The sequence below is a fragment of the Myotis daubentonii genome, chromosome 3 (genome assembly GCF_963259705.1).
Source record: "Myotis daubentonii chromosome 3, mMyoDau2.1, whole genome shotgun sequence".
Taxonomy (NCBI): domain Eukaryota; kingdom Metazoa; phylum Chordata; class Mammalia; order Chiroptera; family Vespertilionidae; genus Myotis; species Myotis daubentonii.
Genome location: NC_081842.1, coordinates 8,773,777 through 8,798,713, shown reverse-complemented (window position 1 = coordinate 8,798,713; position 24,937 = coordinate 8,773,777). Strand labels below are relative to the sequence as shown.

The 24,937-nt window shown below is 56.3% G+C and overlaps 3 protein-coding genes across 4 annotated transcripts; all 3 read right to left on the bottom strand.

The window, feature by feature from the left end:
• Positions 1-2,143: 2,143 nt before the first annotated feature.
• Positions 2,144-7,979, bottom strand: LOC132229198 (keratin-associated protein 10-3-like). Of its 2 annotated transcripts, none has more exons than XM_059685956.1 (3): positions 7,806-7,979; positions 7,456-7,712; positions 2,144-2,741 (listed from the first exon to the last, which is right to left on the bottom strand). In XM_059685956.1, the coding sequence occupies exons 1-3, from the start codon at positions 7,977-7,979 to the stop codon at positions 2,144-2,146; spliced, it is 1,029 nt and encodes a 342-aa protein (XP_059541939.1). The 2 variants fall into 2 exon arrangements, with proteins under 2 accessions (XP_059541939.1, XP_059541940.1); XM_059685957.1 differs by lacking the exons at positions 7,456-7,712; positions 7,806-7,979 and adding an exon at positions 2,824-2,863 and having other exon boundaries at positions 2,144-2,621; positions 2,703-2,775.
• An 8,971-nt stretch (positions 7,980-16,950) lies between these two features.
• Positions 16,951-17,624, bottom strand: LOC132229128 (keratin-associated protein 12-2-like). Its single transcript, XM_059685890.1, has 2 exons — positions 17,548-17,624; positions 16,951-17,515 (listed from the first exon to the last, which is right to left on the bottom strand). The coding sequence occupies exons 1-2, from the start codon at positions 17,622-17,624 to the stop codon at positions 16,951-16,953; spliced, it is 642 nt and encodes a 213-aa protein (XP_059541873.1).
• A 4,657-nt stretch (positions 17,625-22,281) lies between these two features.
• On the bottom strand, positions 22,282-22,977 carry LOC132229963 (keratin-associated protein 10-3-like). Its single transcript, XM_059686676.1, has one exon. It carries the CDS (start codon positions 22,975-22,977, stop codon positions 22,282-22,284), a length of 696 nt encoding a protein of 231 aa, XP_059542659.1.
• Positions 22,978-24,937: the final 1,960 nt, after the last annotated feature.

Here is a 24,937-nt window from a genome sequence, read left to right as displayed (position 1 = left end):
TCTTCGCAGCCCCGGCTTCATCTGGAAGGTCATCTAGAAGGACGTCCAGTCTAATTAGCATATTACACTTTTATTATTATAGACTAGAGGCCTCGTGCACGGATTCATGCCCCGGTGGGGTCCCTCAGCCTGGCCTGCAGGGATCTGGCTGAAACCGGCTCTCTGACATCCCCCTGAGGGTTCACGGATTGTGAGAGGGTGCACGATCGGGGCCCGGGAGGGACCGCGGGGGGGCTCCAGGGCATGTCTGGCCTACATGCTCGGTCCCATTCGGCTGGACCCCAGCAGCAAGCTAACCTACCGGTCAGAGAGTCTGCCCCCTGGTGGTCAGTACACATCATAGCAACTGGTTGAACAGTTGAACGGACAGTCAGATAAACGGTCAGACACTTAGCATATTAGGCTTTTATTATATAGGATACCTGTTTCTAAGAAGTGTCTTATGGATTTCCAGTGCCCAGAGAGGTCCAGGCCCACAGGAGGTTGAGTCCCTGGTGGGGGGAGGGGTTGCAGATGAAGTTGTCCAGAGGGAGGCTGCTAAAGGCTACAGTGGACAGAAGTCCAGGGAATTTTCTGGGCCCATAACAGCTGGGGAAATTGATTTCTTACCAGCCCTTTCATAGTAGGCTCCCAGGGGGAAGGGCCAGGGTTCCCCCAGGAGAGTGGTGGGGGTGGGCAGGGCAAGGTCCCCCAGGGAAAGCGGTCTCAGAATGTAGGAGGAAGGACGGTGGGCACCGGTCTGCATGAATCCATGCCATCCAAGTCTCGTTCCACTGGCAGGTTCCCTGAGGACCCCCACTTTGTGTGGGCGACTCTGGAAAAGCCAGCCCAGAGCAGGGGGTCTGGACCAGGTTCTCCAGGGGAGAGTACGTGAGGGTCAGATGATCTCTTAAACCTGCTCTGAGGGTGGGGGCGCTCACGTTGACCCGCCTTTGAAGAGTGTTTGCTGGGTTTCTTGGCCTCCTCGGGGGGACAGGGTGTCATGTCAAGAGCAGGGGAGGGTGGAGAGCGAGGAGGTGGCATTGGCTGGAGTATGGAGGCAGGAGGACCTCAGTTAGGAAATTGCTCTGTCCAGGAGTGAGGGCTGGGCTTGGGAAGTTTGGGAAATGTGGGGCCCCCAACCAGACAGGCAAGGAAGGAAAACCCTCCAAAGGCAGCAGGCCTGGACCCCAGAGTGTGAGCCTTTGAATCACCTCCCCTCTGGCTTTCCCCTCTGACTTCTGCCACACTCAGGCTGGACCTAGGGCAAGGGTCCCCGTGGCTGCTGCCACACCCACTGGACCTGGGGCCGGGGGAAGGATGTTGCCATTGGCCTGTGCAGGCACAGTCAAGTAGGTTTGGGACATTTGAATGAAATGAGGATGTTCGAGGGGAGATGGAGGGACAGACGCAGACATCTGGTTGAGTGTAGAAACCCTCTGTGTCAGCTCTGGCCCAAGAATGTCCTGGTCCCACAGCCTCCTGGCCCAGAAGCCAGCGTAGGCCCTGCACCCTGGGGTCCTCACCCTGATCAGGAGGGACCAACAGCGCCTGGGACAACAGGGTCCTCCCGCCAAGGGCCTGCTGTCCAGGGGGCTGCTGGCCATTTGAATCCCAGACATGCAGCACAGCCGCCCAGAGCTGCCCAGAGGTGCAGACACAGGAGTACGGGCCGGGGACCGTCCTGGGTGGGCCTCAGAGAACACTGTTGGAAAAGCTCCCAAGCTGTGCCTTGTGTCTAAAGATGCAGAAGCCAGGGTTCTGTTAATCTGGAAAGGGGACAAAACCCACAGCTAGGCCCAGAGAGAGGACAACAGTAGCCAGGACAGCAAGTTTATTCACTCAGCTCAAGACACATGTATGAAAAGAGGAGGGCAAACAGCAGCTGGGGTGCAGGGGTCAAGACCAGGCAGGGGCCTCAGTAAGGCTATGGGAGAAAGGCCAGGAGCCATGCCTGTCAGAAACAACCTGGGACCCCCAGTAATGGGGAGCGTCATCTCAGCTTCATGGGGGCCTGATGTGGAGGCTGAGACAGGCTCAGCCTGGTTGTTGGGGTCTGAGGGTAGCGAGCGTTCATGCTGAGACACGTCCCAGTGCATGTGCTGGGTTAAATCCTGAAGGCAGTTGTGAGAGAGTGGGGGCTGGCCCTGGGGGATGTGCTCACTCAGCAGCAGGCCGGGCGGGAGCACACGGGGCGGCAGAGCAGGGACATGCAGGAGGACGGGCGGCAGCAGCTGGGCTGGCAGGAGGAGGCAGGGCCACAGCAGGAGGAGGCGGGCACGCAGCAGGCAGGCCTGCACACGGGGCGGCAGATGAGGGACACGCAGGAGGAGGGTCTGAAGCAGGAGGAGGTGCAGGGGGTGGGCTGGCAGCAGGAGGAGGCCCCAGAGCAGACGGGCACACAGCACAGGGGCTTGCAGCAGACGGGTGTGCAGCAGGCGGGCACACAGCAGGCCGGCTGGCAGGGGGAGGAGGTGCAGCAGGAGGGCTGGCAGCTAGACTGCTGGCAGCATGAGGGTGTGCAGGAGCTGGTGCAGGCTGATTGGCAAGGGCTGGATCCACAGGTCACCTGGCAGCAGGGGCTGGACACGCAGCTCACTGGGGTGCAGACAAGGGTCAGGCAGGGGGCTGGGGCACAGCAGCTGGGGACACAGCAGGTGGACTGGCAGCAGCTGGGGACACAGCAGGTGGGCTGGCAGCAGCTGGGGACACAGCAGGTGGGCTGGCAGCAGCTGGTGGAGCAGCAGGAGGGCTCACAGCAGCTCTCTGGACAGTCGTCCACCTGCCAGGAGGAGTCTGTGCAAGAGTCACCAGAACCAGGCAGGCAGGCACGGTTGCCATAGCTCAGGTTGCTGGAGCAGACGGACAGGGCAGATGCGGCCATGGTGGGGCGGTGGGGCTGGAGGCGAGCTGGGAGGAGGGTGTAGGTGTGTGAGTGTGAGTGTGAGTGTGAGTGTGAGTGTGAGTGTGTGAGGTGCCCAGGGCTGTCAGCTTTTATACCCTCCTCTGTGTGTGTGTGTTGCCCCAGCAGGAAGCTCACCACGCTCTCCCTTCCTTGTTGCTGTTTGGAGCCTGTTCTTGGGGAACCCTCATTAGGGCTGGTTTATTTTCTTAGGAGATGCTGGCCAGCTCGTAAAAGTCCTGCCTGTGCTTGAGGTTGGGTGGCCAGTCCTGACCAAGCCTGCTGAGTGGGCCTGAGAGACCAGGTTGGGGTAGAGCTGAGGCAGGTGGACAGAGGGTGGGCTGCTGAGTGCTCATCGCAGGGACTTGGTGATGGGGGAGGGTAACTTGGATTCTGGGTCCCAGGAATGGCTCCTCATGGGAGTGCCTGTCTCTGGGGCATGTGGTCCCCTTTCTCTTGCATTGTCACCTAGTTCCTGTAGATGACGGAGAGGGGGAGGGTTGTGGCCAGTTCTGCCTGTGGTTGGCGCCAGCTGCCCCGGCCTCGGGTTGTGGCCTGATAGACAGGTGCAGCTTGGAGATGAGTGTCTTTGTGCTGTTCCTCCTCTAGCCGCGGCTCAGGCTGGCGGGGTTATGCTGTGGGCAAGGGCAGGGCAGTCAAGACACATGTAGGAAGGGAGAGGGAGAGAGAGATAGAAACAGCAATGATGAGAGAGAATCATTGATTGGCTGCTCCCTGCACGCCCCCTACTGAGGACTGAGCCCACAACCTGGGCATGTGCTCTAACGGGGAGTTGAAATGTGACCTCCTGGTTCATAGATTTCTGCTCAACCACTGAGCCACCCAGCTGGGCTCAAGGACATTTTAACCAGAATCCTTAGAAAGTATGAAAGCTAGCCCTGACCGGTTTGGCTCAGTGGATAGAGCGTCGGCCTGCTGACTGAAGGGTTGCAGGTTCGATTCCAGTCAAGGGCATGTACCTTGGTTGCGGGCACATCCCCAGTAGGGGGTGTGCAGGAGGTAGCTGATCGATGTTTCTCTCTCATCGATGTTTCTAACTCTCTATCCCTCTCCCTTCCTCTCTGTAAAAAATCAATAAAAAAATATTTTTTAAAAAAGAAAGTATGAAAGCTATATGTATCATGCAAAATTTGTGATATGCAGCAGGTCCTCCAGCAATGATATTTCTCATTATAACGTTGATGAGATGCCGTGGGAACTTAACTCTTGTTTGTCTCGGTGCCTGTGGTTAAGTTGACGTTGTTATTTGTCATTTCACTTAAAACTGCAGAACCTCCCCACAACGCTCGGCGAGGCTGACTGTACATTCGATTCCGTGTCCTGGGGCTGTAACAATTGACCATAGACTTGATGGTTTAAACTGACCGACATGTGTCCTCTCAGACTCTGGAGACCACCTGTGCCGTTTCCTGAGCTGAGACCCCAGGGGTCGCAGCCCCCCCGCCCCCCAGGAGGCCCCAGGGGTGTCTTTCCTGCCGCTTCCAGCTCCTGAGGCTCCGGGCATGTCTGGCCGTGATGCCGGCGCTCCGAGCTCTGCCTCTGGTTCTGTGTCCGCCTCCTTGTCTGTGTGAGAAGGAAGTGCAGCCTCTCTCCCTGTGAAGCACACTGTGAGGCCCCGGGGCCAACCTGGCTGACCCAGGACTGTCTCCCATCTCGAGAGTCTTAACTTAATCAGCAGCCTCTGGTCAGCCCGCAGAGTCCTTCCTCACCAGGTGACCCCCACAGGTGTGGGGTTAGGACCAGGCTGTCTTTGGGGACGTTCTTGGCACACGGCAGCACTCTTCGCAAACACTCCATGTCTCACCCGCCCCACGTGGTCTCTCTCCTGCTCCACCCACCCCTCACTCTCACTGCCTGATTCGGTGTGTCTGACCCTGGCAGGTCACTGTGGGCCCCCACTTCCTCTTCAACAAGATGGGGCCCCAGTGTACCCAGGCCATTGTGCGATTTATTGATTTATTATTTGTTTTTGTTAATCTTCACCCGAGGATATTTATCCATTGATTTGTGTTTTTTAGAGAGAGTGGAAGAGAGGGGGAAAGATAGAGAGAAGCATTGATGTGAGAGAGACACATTGATTGGTTGCCTCCTGCACGCACCGTGACCAGGGCTGGGGATTGAACCTGCCACCGAGGTGTGTGCCCTTGACGGGAATGGAACCCGGGACTATTCAGTCCACAGGCTGATGCTCTATCCACCGAGCCAAACCGGCGAGGGCTGTGGGGGTTTAGACACGTTCAGTGCTTGGCGCTGACTGGGTGCTTCACAAGGCCCCTGGCCTTCCTGCGCTTTCATCGGCCACATGGCAGCATCGCGCTTAGCGGGGCAACTCCAATTGCCGTTAGAAGGACCGGGATGCATCCTGCTGCTGGGCCAGCAGGTGGGTTTGACCAGAACCGGCACAGCAGGGGGCTGAGGCTTCAGGCCCAGTGGCGAGTTCACACTACCCGCCCTGCAGTAAGATTCGAAGCACTGACTTCCTGGGCGTCTGGAGCATTCTGATGGAGCAGGAGGCCTTGCCCATCCTTCCAGACACGTCTTTCCCAGGCAGCTGCCTGCTGAAATAAGCTCCCAGGCTGCTGCTTGCGAGGCAGGTGGCTTTGGGTGGCAGGAGCACCCCAGGCGGTCTGTTCTCTCCGCTTCTCTTGCTCAGACTCCCCTCCATCCTAGCTGTTCCTGCTCGGAACATCCGGTGAGGGCAGGACCACAGGACAGACAGATGGCTCTGCCCAGCCAAGCGCAGTGGGAGCCCGCAGGGCCGCTCCTCTCTGCCGGCGCTCCCTTCGCTCATGCTGTGCTGTGATGATGGGGGACCCTGGATGGCAGTTTCTCCCAAACCTTTCAGATTCGCCATCATCCTTCTCCCGATCAGCATCTCCTACTGGACAAAGGCTCATTTTCTTCCCAAAATGCATGTGCCCCTGGGAGCCCCCAAACACCAGCTCTGCTGGGGAGGTCTCACCCCAGAGCCTGGCAGCGGCAGCCTTGGGGCGCTGAGAGCTGGGACCCGGCCTGTCTGGGCTGCCCAGAGTCGTCTGGCAAGCAGGGGAACAAAGACCAATGGGAAGCACCTCGGGCTCAGTGGCAGGACCGGATGTATGTGTGAGGGGCAGGGAGTGGGGGCAGAGTCCAGAGGTCTGGGCAGGGGTCCCCCTCTGAGGCAGGGGTAGGTGGACTGGCAGAGGTGAGTGTGGAGGAAGTTCCCGTCTGAAGGTGTAAGTGCCCTGAGTCTGGGAGAGGCCCTGGGGGTGTGTCAGGCGAAAGAGCCAAGTCCCCATACCCTAGGGAAGTGGGCGGGTGATGGGCACAGGACGGGCAGAGAGTGAAGGGGCAGGAGGGACACCTCCTGGGGCTGAGGGCCAAGCTCTGCAGGGACAGGGCCCCAGGAGAAGGGACGAGAGCGAGGCTGGTCTCGGCAGTTGTTGGCAGGGGCAGCGGCGCGGTGTGCAAGGGGAAGGGAAGGGTGTGTGGTGCAGGGGTGAGTAGGGGAGAAATGGGGCAGCCCTCTGCAGGGGTGCAGGCAGCACCGAGCGGGAGGGAGGACAGCTGGCTTTATTTATCATTGTTATGTGGGAGGAGACTTCGGGATCTGTGTGATCCCAGCAGAATGCTCCAGAGAGGGGCGGGTTTAGCAGCGAGAGGAGGAAGGTGGGGCTGGAGGGCTTGGGAGGCAGGTCACAGTCTTGCCTAACCCCAATCCTCCAGGCTTGGCAGAGCGGCTGCTGCATCTCCGTGGGGGAGGCACTGAACCCCATGCCTTGCCAGGCCCTTCTGCAGGGAGCCTCCCCCTAAGGGGGCTTCTGAGGGAGATGCCCGGGGCAGTGTGATGACTGTGTCAGGACTGGCCACTGCCAAGTGCCTGAGGACTGACCGCCGGGTGGGCTCCTGGGAAGGGGGCTGCCCACACCGAGGACACCATTCCTGGCCTGGCCCAGGTCCTGCGGGATGGGAGCCAGGGGCCAGGCCAGCACAGGCAGGGCCAGAGTAGGGTGCCTACAGCTGGGGTCTGGCAGGGCAGTGAGGGCAGGAGTCCGGCCTCTGTGGGGACTGGCCGGCAATTCGAACAGAAATGGCCAAAAGAGAGCCAAGTGCCATCAAGGTTAAATGCAGGTGAGTTTATTAGGTTTTCCAAGCAGCTTCTGAGGCGGTGAGGCCACTGAGGCTTGCACTGTGGACAGAGACCCCATCCTGAGCCCTGGGGTCCCAGGCGGAGTGTGGCAGTGGGCCTGGGCCATCCTGCACCTCAGGAGTTCCTAAGTTCCCCATAGTGCCGGGATGGCCCTGGGGGTCGGGGGGAGGGAGTCATGCCTGCTCAGCAGCAGGACTTCTGGGCCGAGGTGGGGACACAGCAGGCCGGGCGGGAGCACACGGGGCGGCAGAGCAGGGACATGCAGGAGGACGGGCGGCAGCAGCTGGGCTGGCAGGAGGAGGTGGGGCCACAGCAGGAGGAGGTGGGCACGCAGCAGGCAGGCCTGCATACGGGGCGGCAGATGACAGACATGCAAGAGGAGGGTCTGCAGCAGGATGAGAGGCAGGGGGTGGGCTGGCAGCACGAGGAGGCTGGGCAAGGGGTGGCCCCAGAGCAGATGGGCACACAGCACAGGGGCTTGCAGCAGATGGGTGTGCAGCAGGCGGGCACACAGCAGGCCGGCTGGCAGGGGGAGGAGGTGCAGCAGGAGGGCTGGCAGCTAGACTGCTGGCAGCATGAGGGTGTGCAGGAGCTGGTACAGGCTGATTGGCAGGGGCTGGCCCCACAGGTCACCTGGCAGCACTGGCTAGACATGCAGCTCACTGGGGTGCAGATGAGGGTCTGGGTGGGGACCAGGGCACAGCAGCTGGGGACACAGCAGGTGGGCTGGCAGCAGCTGGGGACACAGCAGGTGGGCTGGCAGCAGCTGGGGACACAGCAGGTGGGCTGGCAGCAGCTGGTGGAGCAGCAGGAGGGCTCACAGCAGCTCTCTGGACAGTCGTCCACCTGCCAGGAGGAGTCGGTGCAAGAGTCACTGGAACGGGGCAGGCAGACGCGGCTGTCGTAGCTCAGGTCGCTGGAGCAGATGGAGAGGGCGGACGCGGCCATGGTGGGGCGGAGTCTGGAGGAGGGTGTGAGTGTGTGAGTGTGAGGGAGTGGCTGTGAGGTTGTGTGAGCTGCTCAGGGTAGTCGGGCTTTTATATGGCTCAGCGGTGTGTGTTGTCCCGTCACGAGGGCACAGAAGAGCCTGCTTCCTTGTTGCTGGAGCAGGTCCCTGAGGACGCTTGTCATAGACCCATGACTGCTCAGCTCATTAAACCCCTGAGAGGTTGGAGGCCAGGGGCCCTCAGAGCTGGGATGCAGGGGAGGCCTCACCACTGGGGCCGACCTGGGCATGGACACAGGAGGGCCAGGTGTTCCCCACAGCCCCCCTCTGAGCAGCTTTCTGGGGCTTCTTACTATTATTTCTCCTATTTCTCAACGCTCAGTTGAATCATAAGCATGTTTTGTTCTTTTTTATATCCTGTTTATTTAGGGGTGTAATTCTCTCCTGCATCCACAGCAATGAATGGTTTGGGAGCTGTGTTGACTTTTCTTGTATTAGCAAACATTTCAATAATAGCTCTGGCTATGCCAGCATCTATTCTGAGCAACTTCATAAATATTAACTCCACAACCCTCACAACAGCCTTGTGAGGTAGGAGCTGTTGTTATTTCCACTTTACAGATGGGGAAACTGAGGCACAGCTAAGAACTTGCACGAAAGCCACACTAGCAAGCAGAAGAGCCTGGGTCAGAACCCAGCGGCCTGTGTCCTTAACTATAAACTCCGCTCCCCAGAGAACAGAGACAGGGAAAGCCACAAGAAATCTGGATTCTGTGGGAGGGGTGGGGGGCGGGAGAAGCTGGATTAGAACTGCGGTGTGAGGTTTACGTGGAAATGTACCGCGGGTGCCCGGAGAGCAGGGGCTAGCTCTGAGAAAGGAGCCTCTCCGATGGAATTTGAGGAAATGAGCACTAATTTACCTGCAGGGAGGAATGTGGACAATATGCCGGTGAGGGGAAGCCACCACCCAGCGGGGTGTCTAGGAGGCTGGAAGGTTTCCTTTCGGGAGGCAAGTGGTTTGTAAAGTTGAGAACAGAGACATTTTTGTCAACTGTAATCGAAAAATAAAGTAAAATAAAAAGAACAAAGACATTCTACAGCCTTCTGTGTTGAGAACGCTGCGGCCCACGGCTAGGATGGCTAGGACGGGGCTGAGAGTCAGGGGGGCTGCTTGGCGGTGCCCAGAGTCAGAGGGAGCCTGATGCCCACAGGCAGTGGGAGAAGCGAGGGCTGACCGAGTGGACTGGCCCCTCTGAAGTGAAAAGCCCGGACTGGCAGGGTGGCCAGTGACGGTGGCATGAATATTCCCGCCGTGGCTGACTTCAGGCCAATAGTGGTTTAACAACTGGCTTGCAGACGTCCTGACGGTTGCACATCTGGTTCTTATAAACCAATGAGCTGGCACGCCTTGGGGGCCAGGGACTTGGAGATGAAAGGGGTCTCAGATGTGGGGGCCCTGGCACGCTAAGGGATTCTGAGCCAAGTTGGGGTAAGGCCCCTGGAGTGTGGCCTTAGCAGAATGTCCTCAAGGTCCATGTGTGTTGTAGCATGAATCAGACGTTCTTGTATTTTCATGGTTGAATTATATTCCACTGTGTGGACATCCCCGTCGTGTTTATCCATTCCTCCGCGATGGACACTGGGTTGTTTGCACTTCTTGGCTACTGAGAGTAAGGTTGCAGGAAAAGTTGAGTCCCCTTTTTCAGTTCTTGTGTGTATTAACTTGGGAGAGAAATTTCTGGGTCATATGGTAATTCTGGTTCCTTTCTCTGGTTCCTCTCAACACGTCCTCTCCCGTGAACGTTCTGGTTTCCACTGCCTCTCATCCTACTGCATGGACGTTTCTCTTTATTCTCATGTGTGTTGTGCTTTGTGACTCAGAGGTACGTGTTTTTCTCATTCCCTGGAAACAATCTACATTCTCGAATGCTGTCTTGCTGGGGTCCAACCCCAGCAGGTGCAGGGGTCCCCAAAGGTGTGGACGGAATCGGCGAAGAAGGAATGACACAGAGGCAGCGTTCAGGTGATCATCATAGCCGGGTTCTCTTGTCAGGATCTCCAGTGAAGTTCACCAGGTGCCGGGGTCCAACCCCAGCAGGTCCAGGGGTCCCCAAAGGCGTAGATGGAGTCGGCGAAGAAGGAAGGACACGGAGACAGTGTTCAGTTGATCAGCAGCCTAGCCAGGATCTCCAGCCAGGATCTCCAGCCAAGTTCTGGTCTGGATCTCCAGAGAGATTCTGCTTAGGATCTCCAGCCAGGTTCTGTACAGGTTCTCCAGCCAGGTTCAGTCACCAGGTTCTAGTCAGGTTCTCTTGCCAATTTCTGTAGTCAGATTCAGTCCAGGATCTTTTGCCATGTTCTCTCCAGCGAAGTTCTTCTGTCTTTAGGTTCTGTGGAGGTTCTGTCTTCTAAGTTCTGTGTGTAGGTTCTGTCTTGTTACATCTGTATTTATACCAGTTGATTCCAATCCTATCAATCTCTATTCCAAAGGTTAGGGTGTTTCTTATCTCCATTCCAGGGAGTAAAGATTATGTAGCTTAAGCATGATTATTCATAGTTAAAGTGATTAATTACCCGCCTGGCACTTAGTTAAGAGGTTTTATTCCCTCCCTAACTTCAAGGAAAAATCCCTACCTGGGGAAACAACCTTTCTCAGAGACCTTGGTTAAAACACATAGCGCCAAGAAGGCGAGCAAACATATTAAGAACAGTATGCCATATATGCCAGGTCCCTTGAAACAGCAAGCATGGACCGGCTCCCAGCACTGTCTTTTCCCGGGTCTCTCTGGCCTGTTCCTCTGGAATGTCAATTAATTGAATAGTGAACCTTTTCTATCTTCCAAGTCTCTTAGCCACTTTTTAATTTTTAAAAAATACCTTGTTTTTGTATAATTTTCCAGGTCAGCATTCTAATTCATGCAAACTCCATGCAGCCTGTCTATTCTTCCATCTCACCCAGGCAGTGGGCTTTATTTCAATGACTTTACATGTTTTACCTTTAGAAGTTGTATTGGATTCTCTCCAATATATCTTTCTAGAGCAGTGGTTCTCAACCTTCTGGCCCTTTAAATACAGTTCCTCGCGTTGTGACCCAACCATAAAATTATTTTCGTTGCTACTTCATGACTGTCATGTTGCTACTGTTATGAATCGTGATGTAAATATCTGATATGCAGGATGGTCTTAGGCGACCCTGTGAAAGGGTCGTTCGACCGCCAAAGGGGTCGCAACCTACAGGTTGAGAATGTTGTTCTAGAGCAGGGGTGGGCAAACTTTTTGACTCGAGGGCCACAATGGGTTCTTAAACTGGACCCGAGGGCCAGAACAAAAGCATGGATGGAATGTTTGTGTGAACTAATATAAATTCAAAGTAAACATCATTACATAAAAGGGTACGGTCTTTTTTTTCAACAGTTTTATTCATTTCAAACGGGCCAGATCCGGCCCGCGGGCCGTAGTTTGCCCACGGCTGTTCTAGAGGGTATCTTGTCCCTTTCTTATGTTTCCCATTCTATTTTCTTTTCATAAGCACCTGATTTACAATTCTGTGGTCAAGATTCCCACCTCAAGGAGTCCTTGGAACGTCTGTTGTTCTTATGACCCTTGGCCTGTGTGCGTACATGCTCTCATGTGTTTTGTGTTTGGGGTTGTGGGCTCACACGTGAGGTTCTTGCATGATGTATGTTAACTCTGAAAAGCTCAGACTGAAGGTGTGCATGCCTCTAGAAAACGCGAGCCAGGATCTATAAATGGTGTCCGACTGAGCATGACAAGCTCCTGAGCCAAGCACGGGTAACGTGTCCTTGTTCCGGACACACGCTTAGCTGTGTCAGGTGGGGACACTGAGGCCACAAAGAGGCAGACTGTGCCCCAGGTGGCTATGTAGAAGGTAGAGCTGCAATTCACACCCAGCTCCACCTGACAGCACAGCACTGAGCCCCTGGCGAGGCAGATGCCAGCCTCCTGAGGGAAAGGCGAAGGAGAAGGCTGTGAGTCCAACAGTGTGAGAGACACCACTGCTAGACTACAGGCTGAGAGAAGGCCAGGATGACAGACCATGCAGGAGGGCGGGCTCCTCTGTTCTGCTTCAGCTGAACGTTCACCCTGACCTGCGTGGTCACTGAGAGCCACCTCGCCCCCCACTGGACTGGGCTGGGCTCTGCCGTCCCAGCTCACGCTGTCCGCCCTGGGCTGGTGCAGAGGTGCGTGGGAAACGTGGTCAGGCAGGAGGGCCTGGTGTCCTGCTCTTTATCGTTTTGGAAACCATGGCATCCCCAGCCAGCTGATGGCAGAGGCCAGCATACCAGCATGCTGCGCAGGGAGCTGGACGAGGAGCCCATCGGTGCTGTGTTTGGAGAACGCACCACTTCTCTGCCAAGAGCCGGTCCGTGGGAGAAGTGAGCTGCTGGGGAGTGGAGAGGGTCATGGCTGGGCTGTCACCACACCCTGTGCTGTCTCAGTGTCAGTCTCCCGGTGGCGGCCCTGCCCCTGAGTGCTCTTTCACAGGTGTGGCCCAGGGCAGAGGCATGCCAGCCGCCTGCAGGAAGGACAGAGGTGGGCACCAGGCTCTGGCTACACTCACCATCCTCAGGAGGATGGGCCAGCCCAGCCCTTCATCCCCGACCCTCTTTCTGGAGGGTGCACTACCCCTTCTCGCCCCAGGGGAAGGTGCTAATGGCGATTTCCAAGGAGAGAATGCCAGATTAGTCAGTGTCTTAACCAGCCACCGGGTAGTTCCTGGCTCAGTTGTCCAGTTGGAGCCATGCAAAGACCGTGGTCATTAATCAGAGACCAGTGATGGTGCCTGGAAAGGGTGTTCCCCTGCAGGGCACAGCTCGGCTGTCTGACCAGGGAGAGGCTGGTGTGCCGGCCACGGCATCAGCAGCAAACAGGGGTGCAGCAGAAGACAGGTAGGCAGGCCATGGTGACACCAGAGGAGGTCTCGCACATGGCGGGCTGGCAGCAGTCCGGGCTGCAGGCAGGCTGGCAGGAGGCAGCCGACCCGTCTGCGGGCCAGCACAGCAGACAAGGGAGGGGAAAGCAGCAGGAGCTCCCGCAGCCCATGAGAGAGCAGCAGGCAGGGACAGGGACGGCAGATGGTTAGACCTGGGAGCAGCGAGCGTGGCACACGGTGGTGGGGGGGGGGGGGGGAGGGGGCTGGTCTGGAGGCTCCTCCCCCAGGGTGGCCTTTATTACCCGGGCCTTGTGTCTTGGCAACATGTCCACTGTTTGCTGTTATTGCTGATGTCACGTCCCTGTTTCTGTTTTGGGTGCCCCATGAAGCCAGTCCAATAAAGAAAGCCCATGTGTAGAGGGCAGTCTCTGAGCTGGAGTGTCCAGTGCCAGGGTGGGGTTTTATTTTCTAAACTAGAGGCCCGGGGCATGAAATTCATGCATGGGTATGGTCCCTAGGCCTGGCCAGCTATCGAAGCGTGAGCATCTGGTGTGGAAGGACAGGTCCCAGCTGATCTCTGGGCCCTGGGAAGCACTTGGGCCCCCAACCCCCTGTACGCCCCCCCCCCCCCGGCTCCCTCAGCGCCTGGGAGTCACTGCCGCCACTGCAGGGCGATTGGGCCCTGCTCGCGTCCGCCTTGGCCTGGCGCCACCCGCTCACCTACTCCACCATCCCGCCATGGTCCCACTCTCATCAGGGCCAGCAGTGCCTCCATTGTCGCCTGCTGCCAGTGCTGCATCACCGATGCCCGCCATGTTCCATGCCCCCAGCCCCCAGTGGTCAGCATATGTCATAGCGAGCGGTTGAACTCTTGGTCAAAGGGACAATTCGCATATTAGGCTTTTATTATATAGGGCTAGAGGCCTGATGCACGAAATTCATGCAAGAGTAGGCCTTTCTTCCCCCGGCTGCCGACACCAGCTTCCCTCTGGCACCGGGGACCCAGGCTTCCCTTGCAGCCCTGGCTTCATCTGGAAGGTCGTCCGAAAGAACATCTGGTCTAATTAGCATATTACGCTTTTATTATTATAGATAAGTCCACCTGGGACTTGGAGAGCCAGGCTTCCTGCTGCTCCTCCCTGGGACGGCCAGGCTCCACTCTGTACATGGCGGGGTCTGTGTGAGAGTTTCCTGCCCTCCCTGTTGTAGCAATTCTATTTATTTTTATTGTTGAGAGTATTACAGATGCCCCCCTTACCCCCTCCCATTGCTCCCCTTTACCCAGTTCCTGCCCCACCCCAGGCCTTCACCACCCTACTGTCTGTGTCCATAGGTAAGATCTTTTTTTTTTTTTTTTTAATCTGAACAATAAAGATTTAATTTAAAAAAAAGAAAAAAATGGGGCAATGGTATCACGGCCATCAGGGATTGAGCTCAGGCGAGGCAGGGCGGGCGCTGTACCCCTGTCATGGCAGCCACAGCAGCCTGGCGGCAGGGGGAAGGGGGCCTGGCTGTGGGGGGCCTGAAAGGAGCCCAGGCTGTCAGCATCATCCCTGGACAGGAGCGAAGGCTCTGGCCCAGCTGGTTCTGTGAAAACCTCAGGGCAGGCACCTGGTGGCTCCCAGAGCCTCCTGAGCTTAATTACTTAATCACACCCTGGGAGTACGTAATGATACCACGGGAGTGAGCCTGCGAGCTGAGGGAGCCTGCGAGCTGGAGGTGGGTCGGGTGTGAGCTCCATAGGTAAGATCTTTAGTTCATCTCTTCCCGCCCCACCCTCCACCCTTCCCTCTGAGTATCATCAGTCTGTTCCATGTTTCCATGCCTCTGATTCCATTATATTCACCCATTTAGTTAATATTGTTCATTAGATTTCTTGTTCATTTATTTTGATTTTTAGATTTGATTATTGATATATATGTATCTGTTGCCATTTTATTGTTCATATTTTTTCTGTTCTTCCTCTTCCCCTTCTTCTTCCTCTTCCTCTTCTTAAATAATACCCTCCAACATTTCATATAATACTGGTTTGGTGGTGATGAACTCCTTTAGCTGTCTGTGAAGCTCTTTATCTGACCTTCAATTCTAAGTGAGAGCTTTGCTGGGTAGAGTAATCTTGGTTGTCGGTCCTTACTATTCATCACTTTGAATATTTCTTGCCACTCCCTTCTAGCCTGCATAGTTTCTGTTGAGAAATCAGCTGACAGTTGTATGGGTGCTCCCTTGTAGATAACTAACTGCTTTTCTCTCGCTTCTTTTAAGATTCTCTCTTTGTCTTTAACCCTTGGTATTTTAATTATGGTGTATCTTGGTTTGGGCCTCTCTGGGTTCCTCTTATTTGGGACTCTCTGTGCTTCCTGGACTTGTAAGCCTATTTCTTTCACCAGGTAGGGGAAGTTTTCTGTCTTTATTTCTTCAAATAGGTTGTTAATATCTTGCTCGCTCTCTCTTCTCCTTTTGGCACCCCATAATGCTGCTGTTGGTACACTTGAGGTTGTCCCAGATGCTTCTTATACTTGATATTTTTTTATATTTTTTTCTCTTCTAATTGGGTATTTTTTGCTTCCTCATATTCCAAATCATTGATTTGAATCTTAGAATCCTCTACTGTTGAATCCCTATAAATTGTTCTTTGATTTAGTTAGTGTGTGCTTAATTTCTGACTGGTCTTCTTTCATGTCTTTGACATTCTCACTAAGATCCTTGAAAGTCTCATGAAGATCCTTGAGTAACCTTATAACTATGGTTTTGAACTTTGTCTCTAATAGTTTGCTTGCTTCCATTTCTTTCATTTGTGAGGTTTCTTTGTCTCCTCATTTTGGCTGCTTCCCTGTCTTTGTTTCTATGTATTGGGTAGAGCTGCTATGTCTCCTGAAATTGAAAGAGTGGCCTTGTGTAGTAGGTGTCCTGTAGGACCCAGTGGCTCAGCCTCCTCAGTCACCACAGCTGGGCACTCTAGATGCACCCCTGTGTGGGCTGTGTGCAGTTTTGTTGCTGAGCCTTGATTGCTGTTGGCGTCTCTGGGAGGAGTTGACCTCCAGCCCAATTGGCTGGGAGGACCTTCTGTGACTACAGTGGGAGAGCTGCCGTGCAGGATTCAAGGCCCAGCTGTGAAGCAAGGCCGGCTGGTGCTAGTGCCAGGTCTTGGACCTTTTATTCATAGGTTTGGGGCTGCCACCAGCTGCAGCTTGTTTAAGAGATTTTAGCAGAGCCTGAGCCAGGACCAGCCATTCATTTGGAAAAGCTGCTGCATACCACTTGGGTGGGGCTTCAAATTGGATTGGGCAGAACAAACAGTGTGGGCCACACTGATATGGCTGCCAGTCAGCCCTGCGACAGAGGAGACCCCGGTGTGGGAACAATGAGCCTTGTGAGCACCCCTGTCTGGAAGAAAGCCACCCCTGGATTCCTGCCCGGATGCCAGACAGTCCAGTTCCTTCATGTATGTGTCTGGGTCCCCCAGAGCCACCTGGTGCTGGAGCTCAGTGGTATCGAGTCCAAGTAAGTTTGTGCGCCAGCCCTTTAATAGGAACAGCTGGGTCTCCAGCAGCCTCCATATCTCTCAGCCACAATTACTGCTGGATATTACAGCCTGTAGTTATGGGGACTTTTCTTCCCAGCTCTGGACCCTGGGATGGGAGTCTGATGTGGGCCTGGGATCCTTTCCCTTCTCTGGCAGCTTCCACAAAAACAACCTCCCTCCTGATTGAAAAACTGGCACACGTGGGTGTTGTACCAGCCTGCTCAGCCTGGGCTCCCCTCCAACTAGTCTCATTGTGCTTTCTTCTTTACTTCTCTAGTTGTAGGACTTCCATTCAGCCAGCTTCCAGGTGGTTCTGAATGATGGTTGTTCTGTATTTTAGTTGTAATTTTGATGTGGTGTGGGAGGTGGCGAGTACAGGCGTTTACCGATGCCACCATCTTGGTTCTTTTCACCCCTGTTGTAGAAATTCTGGAGTTCAGAGGGCAGTGCTTTTCATCTGCCTCATGCAGAACCTGGAGGCCCGCTGAGGACTGGTTGTGGGAGAGTGCAGGTGCGGCCCGTCTGCACTGGGAGCAGCTGGGGAGGAGGCTCGCGGTCAGCAGCAGGAAGGGGTGTCACAGGAGATGGGTCTGCAGACCAGGGTGGGGCAAGAGGGCTGGATGCACCCAGAGGACTGGCAGGAGGAGGCCACACACACGGCGGGCTTGCAGCTCACGGGCAGGCACACGGAGGACTGGCAGGAGGGAGCCATGCACACCATGGGTTTGCAGCTCACAGGCCAGCAGGGTGCCTGGCAGCTCACGGGCACATACACAGCTGGCCTGCAGCTCACAGGCAGGCACACGGAGGACTGGCAGGAAGGGGCCGTGCACACAGTAGGCCTGCAGCTCACAGGCAGGCACACGGAGGACTGGCAGGAGGGAGCCATGCACACCATGGGTTTGCAGCTCACAGGCCAGCAGGGTGCCTGGCAGCTCATGGGCACATACACAGCTGGCCTGCAGCTCACAGGCAGGCACACGGAGGACTGGCAGGAAGGGGCTGTGCACACAGTAGGCCTGCAGCTCACGGGCAGGCACACGGAGGACTGGCAGGAAGGGGCCGTGCACACGGTGGGCCTGCAGCTCACGGGCAGGCACACGGAGGGCTGCAGGAAGGGACTGTGCACACGGTGGGCCTACAGCTTCTGGGCAGGCAGATGGAGGACTGGCAAGGGCTGGGCGAGCAGCAGCCAGCCTGGCCGTCTGTGTGGCAGCTGGTGTGGCACATGTTGTTGTGGGCTGGCTGGGATGGGAGTGAGGGCAGAGATGTCTGCAGGTTCCTTCTCTGGCAGCCTTTATACCCAGGCTGTGGGCGTCCTGGCAACATGGAAGCACGACTGTTGACTTTCTCCTGCTTCCTCACAGCTGCTTCCTCGTGTTTCCAGCACCTTCTTTCCCGGAATGCGCTCTCCTGTGTGAGGCTCCACATAAACAAGCTTGGCTCCGAGGCCGGGTCCCCTCTGTAAGCAGGGTGTTCTGGTTTGACTCCGTGGGCTCCTTGGGTTCCTCCAGGCCATTATTGTGCACAGAGCACCCTGGCTCGCTCCGAGAACCGTGTCCTTTTAGCCATTTGTGTCTCATGCCCTTAGTGGAGACGTGAGGCAGTCATGTAGGCTGAGCGTGTATTCCGCACAGGAGGCATTAGAGCAGGACTCTGCAAACCGAAGTCTGCAGGAAGGATCTGGCTGCTGCCGTGTGTGAATAAAAGCTTTGTTGGATGCAGTCACGTCCCTGTCCCTGCGTCTGTCTAGGGCTGCTTAGGCGCAAGCTGCTGAGCAGTTATGGGAGAGACCTTGTGGCAGCAAAGCCCGAAATGCTCACTATCTGCCCTTTGCAGAGGGTTTGCCCAAAATCTATGCAGAAATTGACTTGTTTATGCAACAAACAGTCCACACCGTGTGCAGGCAGTGGGGCCATCCTGGCCTCAGGAGCCTTCCAGGGCAACGAGTGAACGCGCGGATGGAGAAATTAATGCGCAAAGTAACTCCAGGGAGGAAAGCAGGGGCAGCAGAGAGTGAGGGTGCTGGCGGGCGGCTGGGCCTCTGTGAGGAGGCGATGCTGAGCAGCACTGGGTGATGTGAAGGGCAGTGTCCCAGGCAGAGGCACCCGGGGATGTGAGGGCCCTGCTGCAGAAATGGGCACGCTCGGGGAGCGATGGGGAACCCCATAGTCTGAGGTGCTAGGGCACAGGCACAGGTTGAGCGATTCAGGTCATGCCACCCGAGCTGATGAAGAAGAAAGAGTTGGTGAACTCGAAGACACTCAGCAGCAAGTATCCAATCTGACGAAGAGGAAAAAGAAAAGAAAAGGACCTCTGAGAGAACATAAAAAAGAAAAAACTAACATAGAGATACTTTTAACCCAAGAGGAGAATGGCATGGAGACATAGGAATGTCTTGAAGAAATATGGACAAAATCCCCAAGTTTGATGTGGAAAACCCTAACTGATAGATGGAAGATCCCAGAACCCCAAAGCCCCAGCGTTACTTGGCACTTCGGACTCCAGAGTGAAACAGCCATTTCGCAGGCCTGCTTCTCTGTCTGCGGTGACCCGGCGGGCACGCGTCACCCATCCCGGAAGAGTGCGGGATGGATACGTAATCAATTAGGAGACAGCGCGTGTAAAACACTTAGCACAGACCTGGCACCACGCTACATCCGTTACTATGTCACTGCGGTGACGTGGTCCTTGCGCTCGCCCTGGGGAGCCCAGCAGCGTTGGGAAGACCTTCTGAATCATTGAGTTTCCACATGTAAACGGGGGACCCCCAGTGCAATGAGTGCGACTGTGCTTACGTGGACAGAGGACAGGGTATGTAAAACTGGGGAGGACCTTGACAATCATTGCTGGGTCCCCTGTCCCCCAGCGATGGCCCTTCGCTATCCAATCTGGGCTCTGGTTCCAGAAATCGTAGGACCACTGGGTCACGGCGACCTGCAGCCAAGAACGAGCTTCCTGAACACCCGGGGTCACTTCAGCCAGGAAGAGGCGCACGAAGCGGGAAGAGGAGGGGAGCCCGGCGAGGCAGCCACGAGGAAGGCGCCATGCGGCTGGTTGCAGGGACACTGCTGCCTGGTGTAACGCTCGCCCCGGGAAGGAGCCTGCAGACCAGCCCTGTCCTCTGCCACCATGTGCCGCACCAGCTGCCCCACCAGTCCCCTGGGCTGCGGGGGCTCCTGCTGTGCCCCCCATGAGGCTCTGCTGTGCCTGCCAGTGTGCAGCTCAGCCACCTCCTGCCAATGGGCCTGCAGCTGCCTGTCCCCATGTTGTCCAGCAGCCCTCCTCCTGCAGCCTGGCCAGCTGTGTGCCCAGCCCCTGCCAGGCGACCAGCTGCATGTCCCTGGGCCTCCAGGCAGCCTCCTGTGTGCCCGTGAGCTGCAGGCCCATGTGTGTATGTCCCCTCCTGCCAGTCCTCTGGATGCAGCCAGCCGTCCTGCCACACCCTCATCTGCAGACATGTTCCCTGCTGCACACCGTCCTGCCACTGAGCCTGTGGCCTCCCAGGATCCCTCCTCATGGGGCCAGGAGCAGCCGGTTGCACGGACTCCTCTGAGTCGGTCCAGACGTTCACTTCCGACCTCCTGGATCCCACAGACCACTCTGTAGCACGGCCACTGGATCTCAGCGAGCCAGGCTGAGGGACTCGCCCCCAGTTCAGCCCACCAGCAGGTGCCGCAGTGCCCAGGCCCCGCACCCTCCAGCAGCCAAGGCCTAATAAATATCGGAGTGTGATGCTCACCGAATGTGGCTGTGTCCCTCCTTCAGTGTCTATCCCTAAACTCCTTCTGGGTGTGGTTTCCGAGGATTCTGGAAAGTTCCTTCTGCAGAGAGGGCAGGGACTGACCCTTTAAAGGCCACCTCAGAGTGATTGGGGTGCTCCTAGTGTCCAGCCACATGGCTTCCTTTGTCCCACATTGTCCCTTGAACTTATGAGTTCGGTTCTTAGCCAGCTCTGGGTGAGACTGAAGGCAAATCTCTAGCTTGCTGACCTGACCCCACTTAGGTAAACAGGTCCCCTGCTCCCCTTCAGCTAAAGCCAAAACTGCACGTTCCATTGAAAAATATGGCTCTGCCTTAGTTGGTTTGGCTCAGTGGCTAGAGCGTTGGCCTGCAGGCTGAAAGGTCTTGGGTTCGATTCCGGTCAAGGGCACATGCCCAGGTTGCAGGCTTGATCCCCAGTGTGGGGCATGTAGGAGGCAGTTGATCAATGATTCTCTCTCATCATTGATACTTTGATCTCTCTCTCTCCCTTCCTCTCTGAAATCAATGAAAATATATTTTAAAAACAAAAAGTAAAATAGGGCTCCTTCCCCCAGTCAGCAGAGAGGGCTCGATGGGCAACTTCCGTGGTCCCCAGAGATGTCCTTGTCCTAATCCCAGAACCTGTGACTATGATGCTTGTAGGCAAAGCGACTTGAAGATGGGAGCCAATGAAGGGTTTTGCGATGGGAGATGATCCCGGGTGATCCAGGGGCCCCAATGTCATTACAGGGACTTATGAGGGGACCGGGCTACAGAACAGGAGGCCCCGGGAAGATGGAAGCAAGACGCTAGGCTGCCGGCTTAGAGCATGCAAATGTGGAATGTGGGGGAGACCTCTAGGGACAAGGGATAGGTTCTTCCCCGGAGCCTCCAGAAGGGTCCAGTCCCGCCCACGCCTTGCCTTCAGCCCAGAGAGCCCCATGGTGGGCTCTGGCCCCCAGAGCTGTGAGACAATACATTTGCTTTGTTGTAGCCACTGTGTTCATGGGCACTTGTTCTGGCCACAGGATAGGCCCAACCTTCGTTGCACAGTCGCCGATGTCCACTCTTCCTCCGTGATGCTGGTGGCTGCCGTGTGACCGTCAGGGGGTGGAGAAGCCCAGGGGAGGAGCAGGTGGCATCCGCAGCGGGTTGCCGCTGGCTTCCCTTGGCCCAGCTGTGGGGACTTTGAGCCCCTTCTACCTCTGTGGGCTCCTCCTGCTGGCCAGGGAGGAAGCCCCACTCCAGGTGATCTGTTCCCTTCTTAGGTGCTTAGCAGCAGGGGGGCTCCTGGTCAGGTCTGTCCTGCTCCAGGCTCTCCCCTGGCCTGCGCGTCCACCCTATCCTGGGCCCCAGGGACTACCCGGATCATGGGGACTCTTGGGCAGCATCGCCCTTAGTCCTCCCACCCACGGAGCCTCCAGCACAGATTCCGGCCGTGTCTGACCCAGGCCGTGGTGGTCCTCCTGCAGGGGACACTGTCACACAGCTCTTGGTCAACAGGGTTTCTGCTGCTCCCAACTCCCCTTCACCTGGATGGGCAGGTGGACAGACATGGGCAGGAGCCCACGTCCCTCAGGGTCCAAGCCTCCAGCACCCACACCTGCCTCCTGGGCCCAGCCTTGGAGGGCTGCCCACTGCGGGGAGGGGGGCCACTGGGTCGGGAAGGGAGACGAGTGTCCAGCTGCTCTGAACTTGGACTGGAGAGCGTCTTCATTGCCTGGCTCCTACCAGACGGAGCACCCAGAGCCCAGATTTGGAGTGGCCCAGGGGGCGCAGGGGAGGAGACAGCAAACACACATTTCCGGCACAAACATTTTATTGATTTAGCAACTGGCTTTTGTCACATGGAAAGCAAGTCACCAGTCCTGCAGAGGAGGCTCCTGGGGCCCCAAGTGCACCCAGTGAGGGGTTTGTGGTTCCTCTCTGCTCAAAAACGCCTGGGGGGCATGTTCAAATCCAGCAGAGGGTAGGAGGGGGAGGGCCTGGCACCAGTGGAGGGGGGGGAGGGGGAGGGCCTGGCACCAGCAGAGGGGGGAAGGGGAGGGCCTGGCACCAGCAGAGGGGCTCTGGGGGCTCCCAGGAGAGGAGACCTGTGCTCAGGAGAAAGGAGAGCAGCTCCAGAGGCAGAAGATGGAGCTGCTCAGCAGCAGGACTTCTGGGCCGAGGTGGGGACGCAGCAGGCTGGGCGGGAGCACACGGGGCGGCAGAGCAGGGACATGCAGGAGGATGGGCGGCAGCAGCTGGGCTGGCAGGAGGAGGTGGGGCCACAGCAGGAGGAGGCGGGCACGCAGCAGGCAGGCCTGCACACAGGGCGGCAGATGAGGGACACGCAGGAGGAGGGTCTGCAGCAGGATGAGGTGCAGGAGGTGGGCTGGCAGCAGGAGGAGGTTGTGCAGGGGGTGGCCCCAGAGCAGACGGGCACACAGCACAGGGGCTTGCAGCAGACAGGTGTGCAGCAGACAGGTGTGCAGCAGACAGGTGTGCAGCAAATGGGCTTGCAGCAGACAGGCACACAGCAGGCCTGCTTGCAGGGGCAGGAGGTGCAACAAGAGGGCTGGCAGCAGCTGGGGACACAGCAGGTGGGCTGGCAGCAGCTGGTGGAGCAGCAGGTGGGTTGGCAGCAGCTGGGGACACAGCAGGTGGGCTGGCAGCAGCTGGGGACACAGCAGGTGGGCTGGCAGCAGCTGGTGGAGCAGCAGGAGGGCTCACAGCAGCTCTCTGGACAGTCGTCCACCTGCCAGGAGGAGTCGGTGCAAGAGTCACTGTAGCCGGGCAGGCAGGCGCGGTTGCCATAGCTCAGGTTGCTGGAGCAGACGGACAGGGCGGATGCGGCCATGGTGGGGCGGTGGGGCTAGAGGTGAGCTGGGAGAAGAGTGTGTGAGGGGGTGAAGGTGAGTGAGTGTGCGAGGTGCTGGAACTGTCCAGCTTTTATACCCCTCCCTGGGTGCCTGTGTTGTCCCCGCAGCAGGCTCACGCCCTCCCTTCCTTGTTGGTGTTTGCGCTGTGAGCACCTTCATTATGGTCAGTCCTCTTGTCATGAGATGTCCTTGCTCAGATCATCAATGTTTGTCCTGGACGGGCTGGTTTCCCGGGCCCGAGTCTGACCCCTGCAGGGATGCCTGGAAGGAAGCCACAGCTTCTCCTTGGCTCACCCTTCGGTTTCCACCTGGAGGGCACCTGGGGCAGCTGGGCCCTGGGGACGCACTCTGTGGGCCCAGCCTTTGGTGCCCTCACCTGGGCTGGAGGCCTGGCCTGTGATTGGAAAAGAAGCTGAACAGGCCTGGCCTGTTCTGAGGGAAAGGCAACGTGAGGACAGGCCCTTCCTGGGGGTGGTCTGTGAACTTTCATGGTGTCAGCCGAGGGCTGTGAGGGCGATGAGGCTGAGGACAGGGAGGGACCTCCTCTCGCCAAGAAGAGGCAGCTTCCAGCGGGCCTGGCCCCTGGGTTGTTAGGGGACCAGGTTCACAGGCGGACCTGTGGGTCCTGAAGCACGTGCCTGAAGCTGTGGGCAGCTCCTGGGAGAGGCACGTCCCGGGCAGCACCTGTGGGTGGGGTGGGTTAACCTGGAGGAGGCAGGCATGGACGAGGCTGGGGGACAATTCATCAACCACAACCCAAAGGGAACCTTCATGAGATATAGATTGAGGATACTGAGCTTCCGGAAAATATTTGCAATATGCATGTTTAGTGTGAACATTAAAAAGTCCTTACAACTAAAGCAGAGTAAGATACAAAAGGATCAAATACAAAATTCAAAACACTCAGATTTTTAATAACCATAGGCAAAGCTATTCACCTTGTTAATAATTAAAATTTCTCAAATTAAAACCTAGCTGTTCCCCCTGTAAGATCAGCCAAGATTTACAATATGCTCATGTGCAGTGCGGCTGAGCGGGGGGCCTCGCTCTTGGGAGCACCTAAAAGGCGTGTTTTCATGCCTGTGTGATAACACATAACATTTACCAATGTAACCATTTCAAAGTATACAGTTTAATGGCATTTAGTGCAGTCACAGTGTTGTGCAACCATGACCCCTCTCTAGTTCCAGAACATTCTCATCACTTAATAGTAAATCCTAAGCTATTAAGCAGTCCCTTCCTGTCCCTGCCAACCACTACTCTGCTTTCCTTCTTATGGATTTGCCCATTCTGCACATTTTTGTGGAAAACGAATCATACACGATATGGCCTTTTGTGTCTGCTTATTTCACTGAGCACAAAGTTTTTCAAGCTTCATCAGGTTGTAGCAGGTGTCAGCGCTTCACTTTATGGATAAATGATATCCCATTGTATGGACATACCACATTTTTTTATCCCTTCATTAGTTGATGGGGGCATTTGAGTTGTCTCCACCTTTGGCTGATATGAACAGTGCTGCTGTGAACATTTTTGTGTAGGTTTTTGTTTGACCACCTCTTTTCAGTTCTCTCGGGTACACGCCTGGTAGTGGAATTGCTGGGCCGGACGGTAACTCTATGTTTAACTTTCCGGGAGCTGACAGACTATGTTCCACAGTGACTGCATAATTTTGCATTCCCAGCAGCAATGTGTAAGCGTTGCATTTCTTCACACGCTGGCCCACACTGTTGCTGTTTATTTAGTTTTTAATTAGAGTTACCCTCGTGGGGAGTAAGTGGCGTCTCATGGTAGTTTTGATTGGCATCTCCCAAGTGACCAATGACATTGGGCTTCCTTCCGCGTGCTGTTGGCTGTTTGTATGTCTTCCTCGGAGAAATGCCTATGAAAGTGCTCTGCCCGTTTTTAACCATGTTGTCTTTTTGTCCTTGAGCTGTAGGA